General features: G+C 45.5%; 1 protein-coding gene across 1 annotated transcript; it reads right to left on the reverse strand.

The window, feature by feature from the left end:
* Positions 1-165: 165 nt before the first annotated feature.
* Positions 166-14,802, reverse strand: hdlbpb (high density lipoprotein binding protein b). The gene is given in 29 exon segments (XM_018671464.2): positions 166-1,593; positions 1,736-1,894; positions 1,998-2,114; positions 2,209-2,388; positions 2,485-2,506; positions 2,508-2,629; positions 2,753-2,887; positions 3,001-3,105; positions 3,199-3,326; positions 3,544-3,685; positions 3,839-4,057; positions 4,173-4,394; positions 4,539-4,757; positions 5,313-5,444; positions 5,533-5,619; positions 5,708-5,821; positions 5,938-6,042; positions 6,153-6,292; positions 6,777-6,855; positions 7,106-7,210; positions 7,558-7,665; positions 7,912-8,118; positions 9,421-9,636; positions 9,848-10,054; positions 10,758-10,973; positions 11,329-11,480; positions 11,745-11,846; positions 13,091-13,170; positions 14,690-14,802. Coding segments are annotated over 27 exon segments (3,807 nt in total). The 5' UTR covers positions 11,821-11,846; positions 13,091-13,170; positions 14,690-14,802; the 3' UTR covers positions 166-1,500.
* Between the last annotated feature and the right edge of the window lie 524 nt (positions 14,803-15,326).

Below are 15,326 nucleotides of genomic sequence, written 5' to 3' on the forward strand. Positions count from 1 at the left end.
ACCAGATTGCAGCTGTTGATAGTCAAGTTTGTGTTTTTGGGAGGGGAGGTCAGATTTTAAGCAGCATTGTGTGCACGTCGACAGAAATCATCAAGTGTTAAAAACCTCCAGATGAGCTCCGAGAACAGCTCAGAGAAGAGAGACAAAACGGACAAAGACCAGATGTAAAAGTTTGGTTCAGCTTCATTCAAATATACATCTTAACTTCCTCACGCACACACATACGTACATACAGTCTTCCAAATATGCCAGAAACCAACAACAACAGAAAAAAATCCCACAGTTTTAAAAAAATAGCGAAAAAGTTCTTTGTACACTTACACATAACAACTGGTAACATGTTCCAAAACCCTGACGTACGACATTCACTCCCAAACGTAAGGTTGTAAGCATCAAAGCTACAGTGAGTGCTTTTATAAAAACGCATGATCACAGTAGTTCAAATAAAATGGCTCCTTTTCGAATAAATAAACAGTTGTGACAAAACGACCTTCGTTACAAACCATCGGCGCGGGACTTCAACATCTTTTAGATCCGCCATGATTTAAAAAGAAAAACCTCAAGAAAAGTCGACTACAGCAGCTGTTTTGCTCCCAGCTTTAAAAAGAAATGGGAGAGGGGATAGGGCGAGGGGGCGGGTGGTGGTGGTGGTGGTGGTCTACAAACACTTGTGGGTGAATAACCACTCCTGAACCCACCAACACACACACACAGACACACACATACAGCTCATTGCCTCACCTGCTGCACCACACTAGTGACTGGAAAGGTGAGCCAACAAGAACCCTCCTTGTTAAAAACAAACAGGGAAAAAACCTTAAAAGACGCTGATGTTTATAAACTCTTCTTGCACAGTAAAACAGACTGCCATCTTTTTTTTTTAGCTTAAAAATCCAAGAAGTAGCTACTGTAACTTGGATACGTGATGACCCACCATCTTGTTTCAGGCTTCTGAGGATATTCTCTCTTTACTCCACTTTCCTGACTCAGCAGACTCTGAAGAGTTGAAACATTTCTAATGTACTCCACTGAGCTGACAGTTTTTCGTTTACTTTTTTTTTTTCTTTTTTAGGTGGGGAGAGTTTGGCAGTCGGAGGTGAAAAAGAGGAGTGTTTTTTAAAACGTTTCAGCGAGACCGGCGGGAGTGGTGCAACCCGAGAGGCAGAGCGGGACAGCGAAACTACGAAGGGAGCATTCAACGTTCTTTTTTTCTTTTTCTTTTTCCTCTCAAGGGAGAAGGATCAGGTGGAGGTAACTAAGAAGAGAGAGACGGATAAGGACAAAAGAAGGGATAGTTCTCCCAGAATTCATTGTGGCTGGTTGTGGGAGGACGGTACGAGGAGGGTTTACGAAGAAAGAGAGACAAAGGGAGGTCACTAAGGAGAGGAGGATGAAGAAAGGGAGGAAGGAAGGTGAGCAGCAATTTGATTAGAGATTTGTTTTGTCTCTCATCATCTACTTTACACAAGTTTTTTGTTGTTGTCCTCCAGATGAGCAGCTTCAGAACTTCTTGGGGCCCCAGGCCGACGCTTGTTTCGGGGCCACGCCTGTCCCAAACGTGGGGAAATCCTCTGCACTGCTCATGTCAGGAGCCTGGAACAAAACGACACAAAGAGTTTGATGCGGCACACAACTGACAAGACACTGACTGTACAGAATATTGAGTGTATCTTTCCTTCAAATCTCTATTTTATTGACCTGGATTCACTGTTACAAACAAGCTGAAAATCTGCACCTTGTTCCCTGCTGCGTTCCAGGGGGCATCCCGCACCACGAAGCCTTTCGCCGCCCCCCCGCTGCTGTCGTCTGCTCCGCCCGCCCCTCCTCCCCCTCCATAGCGAGATGGAGGCTTCATGTACGCCGCCAAGGTCTCCGTCTCTGTCACACTCAGCATCTGAAGTAGATGAAAAAACTCTTAAAACTTTGCGTCTGCACACACAGAAGTTTCACCTCCTTCTGCTCCCGCTGGGACTGAGGTGATTTTTGATGTTACTCACATATTCCTCCTCTAAGTTGAGCAGGTGGTCGATGGCGTTGTCGACGGTCTCGGGGAGTCCTGTCACTGTCACTTTGTCGGGCTCGTCGGAACCCGGCTGAGGGAACCGGATATCCACCTGAAAACATAAACAAGAGGAGAACGTGGCAACAAGATACAAAATAAAATCAGAACTTTTCTCCTCTGTAGACGTGGGACATTAAATTCCTGACCTTGAACTCCTCCATCAGCTTGCGGATGGCTTTGCCGCGGGCGCCGATGATGCGGGCGTGGGTCCTCGGGTCCAGGTGGACGTCTTGGCTCACCATCTCCTGTAGCTCAGCCACCAGCTGCTGGATGGCCTGACGTGCCTCCTCCACGTTGCGCTCGTACCCCGAGATCACGATCAGATCCTGGAGAGGAGGGGGAAGAAAAAAAAAAAGAGAGATGAGATGAAAAAAAGACAGTTCCGTGTAAATTAAGGGTGAGACAAAATACACGACACACACCTGTTGCTCGTCTCCTTTGTCAGGGAAACTGGATGCTGACGTCGTGGTCTTTTCTGATTTGAGAGATGACCGCTCCTTTACGGCCGATGATCTTGGGATGAAACTTTGGATCTACGGACATGGTGACCTTGAAGCTGCGCAGAGCCTGAGAGGACACAAAGCAGCGAGATCTCAAACACTAAAATGTGCTTAAAGTACGTTGCAGTTTGGGAGCTAAGTGACGAGCTGATGTGTGGAATGAATGAGATGACTAGTGAAGAGATTGTACCCTGTCCTCCTGCTCAGCCTGCAGTTCTTTGACCCTTTCCAACAGACCCTGTTTGGCTCGCTCCACGTTGGCTGCCAGGCCCGTCACCTTGATCACATCCAGCTGCTTCTCAGGCTGCGGCACCCAGATGTTCACCTGCAACCAATTGATTACAGATCACTGGTTACGTCACTGAAGCACGGGCCTTTTCACCTGCAGTATGAAATGTCTCTCGGCCAGAAGATGGCGCCACAGTGTCAGCGGCTCACCTCGTACTCCTCCATCATCTTCCTGATCCCGCTGCCCTTCTGGCCGATGATGTAGCGATGCAGCTCGTAAGACACCTCCACGTCTTCTGTGATAGGGACCAACGCCTGGAGGAGGAGGCAGTGAGGAGATTATTAGTTAGGAAAAAGGAGGAGAGGGAGGAGGAGAAAGACATCACATCTGTGCGTGAAGGTGCCTACCAGCAAGGCAGCTTTAGCCAGCTCACACTTTTCTTCCCGCCCAGAGATGGTGATGATGTCGCCCTTGCGGGGGACAAACTCCGCCTCTGGACTGACCTCTCCGTTTTCTTGTGGTGGAGCATCCTGACCTGAAAAACAGATTTAAAGACACAGCTTTAACATTTCCTGAATACACATTACTGCTACTTTCTAATCTATTTAGCAACAAATAGTTTCATGTTTTCTGGTAAATGTGTCCATGAAGTGACACCAGATACCAGAATTCCCTTTGTTTTTGTGCTCTCGGTGTTAACAGCTGTATTATTGTTATAGCTGCAGGTACACAGTGTGTGTTATGCTTCTGACCTGCAGCGCTGTCGTCTCTCTCCGGGAACTTGATTTGAACCTCGTGCTCCCTGGTGATGTGCTGGATGCGGCAGCCTTTAGGCCCCATGACGGCGCGGTGGTAACGCTGAGGGATGGCCACCTCCACGCTCACCTGGGACTCCTGCTCAGGAGAGAGAGAGAGGGAGAAGGAGAGGAGACAGATGGGTGACAACGGCACTGACAGCAAACACAAACCGTGGTCAGGAGGAACTGCACGTAGAGTCCTTTAAGACAACACTATATGTCTGTTTTCAGTTCCTTGAGTGTGTCTCACCAGGTCCTCGATGATCTCCTGGATGCGTTTCTTCGCCGCCTCCACGCAGTCCTTGGCTCCCTTCAGAGTGACCCGCTGACTGTTGGCCCCAGTGCGAGGGAAGCTCACGGCCACGCCGCCGTACTCCTCGGCCAGCTCCCGTAGCACCTGGCCTCTCCGGCACACAAAGTGGCGGTGGTGGCGAACGTCCACTACCATGCTGTCCTCCACCACGTCATCCTGGGGAAAGAGAGAACAGAAAATGAGTAAGTGGAGGGGATGGCATTGAAGATTTGAAGGTTTGAAGCTCAGTCATTTTAAGATGAGAGCAAAGTATGTGCAGTAAAAAAATTACCAGGTTTTTGACCAGACTTTCCAGCTCCTTCTGAGCCTGACGAACGGCTTCCTCTTTCCCTACGATGGTGATCAGCTCCTGCTCTGTGTCGTCCGGCGACGGGAAGATGATTCGGGCTCCCGTCCTGTCCCGCACACGGCGGATATTTGCCCCACCACGGCCGATCAAGAATTTGTGGTACTCCGGTTTTGCCTGCAGCTCAGCTGTGAAGTTGTTGACTTGCTGAAAAGGACGTGAAGGAAAGAGGACAGGAAAAGGATGTAATTACTTGCCCTCTCCTTCCTTTCCTTTTATAGTAACACCTCTGTTCACTCACTCTCCCCTTGTATCTATTCATCCAACTTCTCTCTCCCCACTCCCACCAACCTTCTCTTCAGCCAGCTGCAGCAGCTGTTTCTTGGCCTTCTCCACCTCTCCGGCGGGGCCTCTGATGGTGACCTTGTCCGAGCCGGAGCCCTCGGACGGGAAGTGGATGTGGACGCCGCCACAGTCCTCCATGATGGAGCGCACGAGGCAGCCTTTGGAGCCTATCAGAGAGTTGTGCAGCTTGGCTGGGATGGTGACCTCCGTCTCCCTAATGTTGGCCTGGTGGGATGAAGAGAGACAGAGAAAGACTGTGACTTTAAGATTGAAAATGAAGAATATTTGAATGGCTGCATTTGTTTAGTCTCATTTTGTCTTTTGGCTAATCCCTCATTATCACATAAAGAAATATTAAAACAAATGCTAAGAACTTAAGCTTTAATTCTTCATGCATTAATCTTAGCTCTAAAATCTGAAGAGTTATTATTTTAGTCATTTGACTCTAAAGTCAAATGTTTGAAATCAAAAATGCTCAGAAAATTCATTTGTGACTAAAGAAAGTATTGTTAAACCATTGTTTTATTTTAAAGAATTAATAAGATTTTTCCACTTTTGTTTCAATAGAAAAAAGGAGAGATGACAGGAAATGAGGGAGAGAGAGAGATGCAGCAGGTTATATGACTGAAGTTGGAATGCAAGATGTGGTTGAAAGCTCAGGAAAAAAGCTGCGCCTTAAATTCATATTTTTATCTCATGTAAACTGGGTAAGTTGGGGACCAGAAACAAACATTCATCTGTAAGCAGCACAAATGAAAAATGACGCTTCGGTTTCCTCACCAGTTCTCTCTGGATGGCGAGGATTCGGTCTCTGGCCGCCTCACAGTTGCTCTTTTTGCCCGTGATGACGATCATCTCGGAGTTACTGTTCTCTGTCGGGAGGTCGATCTTAGTGTTGGTCTCTTCGCGGATCTGGTGGCATAAACAACATTTGTTTTTTTATTTTTTTCTAACATGATGTCAAATTTGTTGAGTATCTAATCATTTAATGAAATCTCACCTTTTTGATGTTGGCGCCACCCTTGCCAATTATGTTTTTGTGAAACTGCTTGAAGATGGGAACGGAGAGCGAGAAGCTGTTCTCGATCTACAAAAAGAAAGAAAGCTGCTGTGAAGTCAAGAGTAGAGAGACCGAGACGGACAAAGACACGCTGACAGAAGGTGGTGGGTCGTACCAAGTCTGCGATGATTTTCTGGAGGAACTTGGCACATTTCTCCACTTCGTTCTTCGGCCCTCTTAGCTGGACAATGTCACTCTTCTGCGACGGGTCGGGGAAATTGATAATGACCTGGGAGTAGATGAGGTAAAACTTTTCAAACTGAATTACGCCTGAGTCAAAACTAATTATTTTATGACAATGAATAAGTGAGATGAAGGGCAGTGAATCTCGGGGCAAATGTTCACCTCAGGGAACTTATCTCGAACTTCTTTGATCTTTTCTCCCTTCTGGCCGATGATTGTCCGATGGAACTTCTGCTCCACGATCAGGTCTTTGGTGCGTTCGTTTTCCTGGAGACGGGAAACAAGTGTGAACGTAAGCGATAAAAAGCTTTTTGTTGGTCGACCAGTTTGATTGAATGAACGAACCAACCCACAACTTTGACCCCCGCCCTTCTCACCATTCTCTGGACCATCTCGATGAGTTCTCTGCGCGCCAGCTGGACTCCTTTAGGGTCACCTTCGATCCGAACCAGGCCGCTTCGCTCAGAGTCCTGGGGAATTCGTACCGACACTTTGTATTGCTCCTTGATCCGATTGACTGGAGGGAGGAAGAGGGAGAGGTGAGCGGGAGGGGAAGCAATGAGGAGGGGGAGTACGTTCGTAATGATTGCAGGTTCTTATTTTACAAAGAACATTTGCTGCTTTCCAACTGATTTCATGCAGTTAAAACCAAATCCAGTACTGCGTGATAATCCATTTCTCTGCTTTCCACTGTGAAAACTCATCACCACTTGAGTCCATTATAAGTAACATGAATTAAGGATGTTCACAGCCACTGGGCTCCAGCACAGCTGAAATTTAGCCAATTAGTAACTGTTAAAAATCTGTGGGGAGAACAATAAATTACTCTGTGTGAATCTGTGTTTACAATACAATGAATTTTGGATGGTTTTCACCAAACAGCTTATCCTGACTTGAAGTTCACATATTTAAAAATGGCTGCTCCCACTGCTGCTCAATCTCTTAACCCCAGCAGAGGAGATGTCCCATTTTTTTTGTTATTTTTTCTGAAGTCCACTCACTGTTTGCTCCGTTCTTTCCGATGAGGTGTCTGTGGAAACGCTGGTCTATGATGACTTCAGTGTAATCCATCCTCACCAGCTGAGCAGAGATGGAGATTTCAGATCACTATCACTGAATTTGTACATTGATTAAATAATGCAGTAAAAGCCTTTGATGTTACACATCACTGGTAACTGGAACTTCAAAGTTGATTTTAAAAATTCTTTTGACACAAATGACACCGATGTAACAGAAACTCCACAGCTCAGATGTTAGTGCAGGTGGATCTTTGGTTTGTATGCTTCCTGTGTGTGTGTGTGTGTGTGTATGTGTGTGTCTGAGCACTGACCAGGTCCTTGATAATCTCCTGTATCTGGGCCTGAGCCTGCTCCACCTCCTCCGTTGGCCCCTCCAGACTGATGCGCTCCTCGCCGTCCGTAAACTCAATGTGCACCTGCACGCGCAAACAGAGACGAACCTGATCAAACACACCTCGCGTTGATTCTCCTCAGTGTCACAGTTCATTTAAACACATCTCAGTCTATGTTAAAAGTTTATCCTCTGCCACGCTGCTGTCACTGTCGATTTTTCCTCCTCCTTCACCTCCTACACGAGGTCTTCACACGCTCCTTTTCATCATTTTCTGTTTTGCCGGTTCTGTTTTACAAGATACAAGATCCCACATGCTGCCTGCCACCCCTGTCATATTACAGGAGCAGGACGTGGGATTTGTGTTTTATCTCTGGCTTCTAACTCAGATGATCTCTCTCCTCATTCCCACCCTCCCTCATTCACTCTTACCCGCGGTAGCTGCTGTGTGATCCGCCCGATGTTCTGCCCTTTCTTGCCGATGATGAAGCGATGCAGCCAGGCCGGAGCAGTCACCTCCACCACCATCACGCTCTTGGCCTGCACAGAGACCAAAAATCATGAAGTCATAGGAATGTGAGCCACTGATACAGTCTGCTTAGCTTAACTTAGCACGCAGACAGGAAACAGGGGAGAGCCTAGTTCTTTCTGCACTGCTAAATCTTACAGCTATCCTTGCCATTATATTTGTTTTTCTGTTGTATGCATTGCTATTGATGGACAATTATAAATTCATAATGTAAAAAACAGAGTCTTGCTGTCCCTGTTTTTCTCCATCATCCTCACCTTGGCGTAGACCTGTGTCAGCGCCGGACCCAGCTTGTCAGGCTCCCCCCTGAGGATGATGGTCTCCGAGCCGGAGTCCAGCGGGGGCATCTCCACGGACACCCCCGTGGCCTCCAGGATCTCCTGCAGGGTGTTGCCCTTTGGACCTATGATGTACTTGTGCTGAGACTTCTTCACCTCCACAGAGATAGTGGTGGTCTTCCTCTTCTGCAAGGGTGAGGAGGAACAAGAAGATTGTAAGTTACTGAGCGGCGCAGAAAAAAGACATCTGGGGTTAAAGAGGAAGGGCAGCTGGAGGAAGTGGGAAAATTGAGTGAGGGTTGGATGGGAACACAACAAGAGACAGAAAGAGAAATGAAAGACAGGAAACAGGAAGGACAGAGCAGAAAGTGGTTGGAGTGAACAGAGGGAAAAGGTGGATTTAGATACAAGAACGAGGGGAAATAAATGGGTCAAAGGTGAACAGAGAGGGAGGGGGGAGAGTGATAGTGAAAGTAAGAAGGCATCAAAGAAAATGTATTTGTTTTTGCCTCTCATACATATGCACTAAATTACATTAGCATTCTCATCCTGTTGTTCTCTGCTGAAATCCAATTTTCTCTCCACATTATCTCCGGCTTGACAATCACCGGCACTCATCAGGTCCACACACACACAAACACACACTTCCTCTCCATGTTTCATCCATCCATCTTTTACAGATCCTTGTAATAGTGATAAAACCTCCTCATTCCAAAAGCAAACAGGTTGTCAAACTGTACCAAACAGGTTTAATATCTAGGCGGCAGAGTGAACGAAGTGAGACTGTGATGAAAGCAGAGAACCACAAACATGAAGCCACAACCTGCTTCCTCTCAGCAGGTCATTCTAAGTAACAGCAATACCGGAGTGTCTAAAATGTCAGGGCAAGTCTAACAGAGACAGAAATTACTGCACAAAACCACAAACACGCCTGAATGAACCAAGAACAAGGGCCGGTAGGAAAGTAAAACAAACAAGTGAGACTTGTCTTGCATGCTTGGCTCATTTTCATTGACTGTCCTTGAGGTTTAGGGTTTGTTTTGCTTCCTTGTTTTGCTTTTGTGCCTCTTGCTTCGCCTACATTGATATTTCTGTGCTTTCTTAATTTAGAACCCTTTGAAATTTTAGTAATGATTTTTGTAGAAATAACAAACAACCTCGTAACAAAATATGAATTGTATTGAAGGTTTTTTTTAAACAGTAGAGACACAGATAGCAAAGAAAGGGGAGAAATGGGCAAATATCACAAAATAAAGGTCCCTGGCATCAAACAGTGAATGCTGCAGATATTACCTCCACCATTAGTAAACCAGAACAGACAGCAGCTAAATTAAAGACTGTTTTATTTGCACATATGGAGATAAACATAAGCTAATGCTAAGATGCTAACAAATCAATTCTAAACTCAACCAGGAGCCGAGATAAGTTAGACTGAAGTTATACGATCTCCGTGATCGCTGGAAAACCGTCCTTCCTGAACAAACGTACCTTGTCGTCGTAGATGGCTCGAATGCGGTTGACCGCCAGGGCGACGGCCTCCTTCTCCCCGGTGATGACGATCTCGTCCTTGGGCAGGCTGGGCGGAGGGATGCTGATGCGGGCGCCTGTCTCCTGGCTCAGCTCCTGCACCAGGCGGTTGTGGGCGCCGGCGATGAAGGGGTGGAAGGCCTTCTCCAGGGACAGACGCTCCACCGCACGCTTGTCCTGGTGAGTGGGGGGAGGATAGAGGGAGGAAAGAGGGAGGAGGGAATTTAGGTTTTCTAAGATACTGAGACTGATTTCAATGATTACTGAGGCAATAAAGTTCAATATCGAGAAATAATTCAATATCTTATCAGTACGTGTGGTTCATATCTATAAAGAGAACCTTTCAGTCTCAGTCTGGCAGAGAAATGACCGCCTCCCCGTGGCTGACCTGTTCAGCAGAGATGAGGAGGATCTCGTGGCGAGCCTTCTCAATTCCCTCCTTGGTGCCGGTGATGCGGATGTTGGCGCTGGGGTCGTCAGGACGTGGAATAGCGATCTTCGTGGCCGTCTTCAGCTCCAGCTCCTGCAGCTTCTCACCATTCTTGCCGATGACAAAACGGTGGTGCTCCTTCGGGATGGCGACTGTAGCTGAGGCCTGGGGAAGTGTCAGGTGAGAAAGTGAGCTAGATTTGCAGCGTCTGGCTGTCTGAACCGATTTTATTACCAATATATAAATCTATTTAAAAAGCTAAGGTACAGGCATATCCATAAAACCACAATTGTTGATGTAGCAGCTTCTGATTCCACATTTAATTTGATATTATAGATAAGAATATGAGTTTTCTTGAGTCTCACATTTCTGGTTTCTAGTCTACCAAGGACAGTAACTGAATAATGAAATATGTGAGGTTTCACATGAAGTGCTCACTCAGTGAGTAAACAAAGACAGAGGCATTCGACTTTGCAAAGAGGACAGAATGTTTTCCTGCACTATTGTATCAATAACTGCAGCTCAGCTAAACAGGTGGACCTCAGTGCACCAACTGAAGTGGAAATCAGCATGTTTGCTGCTGACCCTCGGGAGCTGACGGTCATTTTTCAACTCAACTTTCTGTCCTAAACTGGCCTGCCTGCAAAGCAAGTAGCTGCTGCTAATGCTAACTATCCTTGTATATGTTTGGATTGAGTTATCTCCAAGAAATTAAGCACTGCGATATCACAAAAACACCAATAAAAAATAACCGAGTGTTGCAATAAACTTATCAGGTACCAAATCTTACAAAGTAATATCACAACATTAAACCAGACTTTTTAGACATTTAACATATAATAGGCACAAAGAAATCCAGTGAATTTACCTGTGTCTGCAGACGAGCCACAATTTCCTTGCGAGCCTTCATGACAGAGTCCAGTTTCCCTGTGACCATGATGGACAGGCCCTGGTCTTTAGCCAGGGACAGCTCGATGTGGGCCCCCGTCCGCTGCATGATGTCCAGGCACACTTTGGCCTCCTCACCCTCCCCGAACTGGCTGTTGTCCTTGTAGCGACGCTCCTCCAGGGGCACGTGGAACACCTGGGGGGGACAGCAGGTCGGAGGAAAGGAGGGGAGGGGTTCAAATTTCAGCTAGCGTGTCTCATTTGCTTATTTTCCCAGAGCAGGTGCATTTTATTGAGCTGCTTCACAGCAACTAAAATGACTTGATCACAAAGAGCAGATAAATGCACGACAGACATAAACAGTTTTACTTTCATTCTTTTTTTTGTAGCATTTTTTTTGCATAATTGGTTGTGTTTGTTAAAATTAAAACAGTTTGCAAATCAGAAACAGAGCACAAGCAATGCAAACTTTTCTTCTTTCTTCTATGTGTGTGCACATTCACTTGTAACATTTGTACTTGTAAAAGTAAGTGTGTCTGTCTAACACTAACCTGGGTGATGACAGAGGCTTTAATGGGCCTGATCTTGCTTCCCCACGCTGAAGCCGGCTCCCCGGCCTTCTCCCCTGGAGCTCCCTTCTCCGGCAGCGGTGGGAAGGCCTCCAGGTAGGTGGGGATGTAGGCCTCATCCTCTGGGACGCAGCCTGGCCCGGAGAGACGGAGATAAAAAAAGGTAAGGATGGAGGAAGAAAACAGTGTGCATGTATGGATGAACACAAGGAGATTCAAATGAAAAGAAAGACACCAGTAACTATACAGAAAGATCACACCTCACATCACATCTCTGCACATACAGAAAGGTAAGAAGGAGAATATCTTAATACGTTTACCTGACCTCTCGCGGTGATAGGTGACTAACTAGTGAGGTGAAAACCCTTAGGAACAAAAGTAAAAACAGTGGATGTTACCTGTTATCTCCTGGTCCTTGAGGCCACTGCGATGCTCCGCGAAGCTCTCCGGGGTCAACACTGCCACTGAGCTCATGGTTCAAGACTTATTCCGCTATTCCACTGAGGTGGGGAGGGATGGAGTGGAAAAAAAAAGATAAGAATAAATCAAACCGTATAATCTCTGAGGGGGGAATTAGTTGCTGTATCTGCATGAAATTTCATATTCATAAAGCACTGACTGGATGATCCAACAGCAAAAAACCATCGGAAATACAAACAGAAGATTTCAAACTGTGTCTCTTATGTTCTTCTTCTTCCCTCCCTCGAATGCACCGTTCTCTAGATCGTTTTCCACAAGCCCCAGAGGAGCGAGCTCGCCTCTATGGCATTGCTACACTGCACTGATGCAGCACCCTACACCTGAGGTGCTCCAATTAACACTTTACAAGCTTCAGACAAACACACGGCGATACAAAGCCTCGGGGACAGGGTTATCACAAGTCATACACTGAGAGCCGTCCTAGACTAAAAACAACCGCTCCTGACATTCCTTGTGATGCAGAATCACAGGATCTTGTCAGCTTACGTTACTACAGCAGGTCAGCCGAGTCTTCCCATTTTTTTTTTTTTTTTAAGCAAGACAACTAAAAAACTAAATCTGCACATCCTTGAACTGTGCTGCTGACTGTGCAGGAGAGACCAACACACAGGCTGTCTTGTGATTTAGAGAGAATATTGCGTTTTTATTGCTACTAACTGCTGGCACAGCAATAAAATAAAAATCATTTGAATGCTTAAAAGCACGCTTTCATGAGATCCTCATAAAAATGTGTCTCCAATTAACAGCTGATGGAGGAAATCAAGTTTAATCTCCCTTGTTTTTCTGGTTTCTTCCTTTAGGATAAAGTCATGTACTGAAATAATGGCTGAGCTGTTCAGGATGGAATCACTCACTTTAACATTTTTGCTTTTCATATCTCTGACAGACAAGATGTTTTTCTTGCTCATAAACAGGCAAGCAAATCTGTGTGTGGATCTGCTGTGTGGTACATCTGGCAGAGCACAACAGTGACTTTGTGTTATTATCTAAAATCTGTGAAATGTTCCAGTAGAGTTTTTTTGTCCTGAAATGTTACTATGTGTTCCCAGTGTGTATTCAGATCATAAGTGCCATGTGAAATCTGCTCCTGCTGCTAACGATGCTGCCTAAGAGAAGAAGTAGCTGCAGCACAAAAAGTACAAGACGCCTTTCAAGGAATAAGACACAGACCCTCTGGGAAATATAAAGTAACACTGAGTGTAAGCTCTGATCAAACAGAAGTAGCTTAGTCAAACTACATTGTACAAAGTGAGTCCAGTCTTACCTGCAAAAGGTCAATTACCAGAGAGTCCGTCCAGTTAGCGGCTACCGTAGACGCTTCAGTGTGAGTGTGTGTTTCAGCTCCTGGATGCACAAGAGAAGAGTAACAAAAAGACTAAAAGTGAGAGCTGGAAATCAAAAAGCTCTACAGCACAGAGGCCAGGTTAATACTGTAAACACCCACACTGCACTGCACCTTATACTGTCTGGGTCTGATTCACTCTCCTCCTTTTTCCCTCCCCTCCCTTCTCCACATATCTCTGCCAGTGGACCCTCCTTTATAGTTTCACGAGTTCTATGGCCCAGGAAATTTGCTTTGTGAGTTTTTACTGTGCTTGGTAAATAAAAAACATGATGCCTGTCTTTTTCAGCCGCTGGTGTCTTATATTGGCTTCACAGGGGGAAAATAACCCCACAGCGGCTGGTTGGTCAGACATTACAGACTCCTGCTGCGCAACCAAAGACTGTTCAACTTTTGTTTAAACTCTAGTGGAGTTCCCAAGTTTCCAAAGATACCAAATATATATTTAGCCTCAGTGAAGAGGAGGAGTGAGCTGATATGTGATACTGTGGGACTGTGTAAAAAAATGCAACTTAACAGGAAGGAAACAAAAGAGTAAAAGTGGTGAAATGTAATTAGTACATTTACTCAAGTACTGTCACGTATTTCCACTTTAAGCTACTATAGACCTCTACATCACATCATCAACAATCAAAGACTACTTATATGTTAAAAAACGAATGCAATTCAAAGGTATTTACCAAGCATGCCTACGTATTTTTTCTTTTGATACTTAAAGTACATTTAGCTGAACTTACTTATGTACACTCATTTTTAATGCAGGTCTTTTCATTGTAATGGATTTTTCCGTTGTGGTTTTGCTACTTTTATTTATGTAATGGATTTATTTGAGGTGAGTAATTATCGTCCCAGGTCTCCTATTGTGGCTCATCATCTTCTCTCCACAGTGATAGTTTACTAATAATTACACTGAAAACCAATAAAGCGAGAAAACTTGAAAGACAGGAAAGAAACAAAGAGCGCTTGGCTCACTGCAACACACTGTGCGGCTAACTTGGCAGCGCATGTGGCTTCCAATACCACTGTGTTACCAGTTCCCTACAGATAAATGAGAAATATAGACGGCGACATTAATCCAGTCGTGCACGGTGCTGGCTAAACGCACCTCTCTCCCTCTCTCTCTGGCCGACTAACGTCTTTTATTGCTAGCTTGGAGGCTGCACTGCATGGCTGGTCCCGTTAGCTCGAAGGCTACGTTACCCTCCGCTAACGTTGGCGAGCACAAGCCACGGGTTTTCAAACATTAGTTGTTGTCCGCAAAGCTAACGCACACATCGCTGTGCTCCGACCTCAGCCGGGGATGATTAGGCGCAAGGACTTTCTGATAATCGGCTAAAAAACAAGCCGGGCGGGCAGATAACCAGCTCCAGCTCGCTAGCTCCGGGGGCGCTAACCTTGCTAACCCCTTGCTGCTTCTCGCTACAGTCGAACCGGCTTTGTTGCCACCGAAACAAGACTCTGACCTTCTTCACTTCAAATTCAGATAAAAAAGCGAATATAAAATAAATAGAGGGATCCTACCTTTCAGAGAGAAAATATAGCAGAGGGTGTGTGTTTGACAGGTGATGGTGTAAACACAGATGTGATTGGTCTAGGAGCATTTCCTCTGCCGGCGGAGTGATACGAGCATGCACTGCGACTCACCTAGTATAAAGCAAATGCCGCAGTATCTTTGCGCAACAGGAACATCCAAGTTAAATAGGTCTGCGTTGTGTTTATCACATTCTACTCGCGCTGTTGTTATATTCAGCTGGTAAAGACTCAGATATGGTGTCCTGACGGGTAATCGATAAATGAAAAAACGACTCAAGTTATCAGGCCTTGTAACGTCTCACGTTCATCAAACTGACCGGGTCTACTTCTCATTCATAATGGTTTGTCTGCTCTGCGGGAGTCAGAGCATCACACCTCCTGAAGTTACATGCAGCACAGAGGGTATGAAAGCCCAGTTTCACCAGGAGAGAAAAATATTATATAATGAATGCATGATTAAAATAAAGATGGTATGGTAAGTTTAAAGGTGTGGTATAAAGTCTTAACTGAGTCAAACCTGTAAGATAGAAGGACAAAATTTTAAAATGCAAAGTCCAAACTCAAAGATAGTGAATTAAAATTTTAAGATTATAAGCCATGACTTTGGATTACTAAATGAAAGTTT

The sequence above is a fragment of the Lates calcarifer genome, linkage group LG14 (assembly GCF_001640805.2).
Source record: "Lates calcarifer isolate ASB-BC8 linkage group LG14, TLL_Latcal_v3, whole genome shotgun sequence".
Lineage (NCBI taxonomy): Eukaryota > Metazoa > Chordata > Actinopteri > Centropomidae > Lates > Lates calcarifer.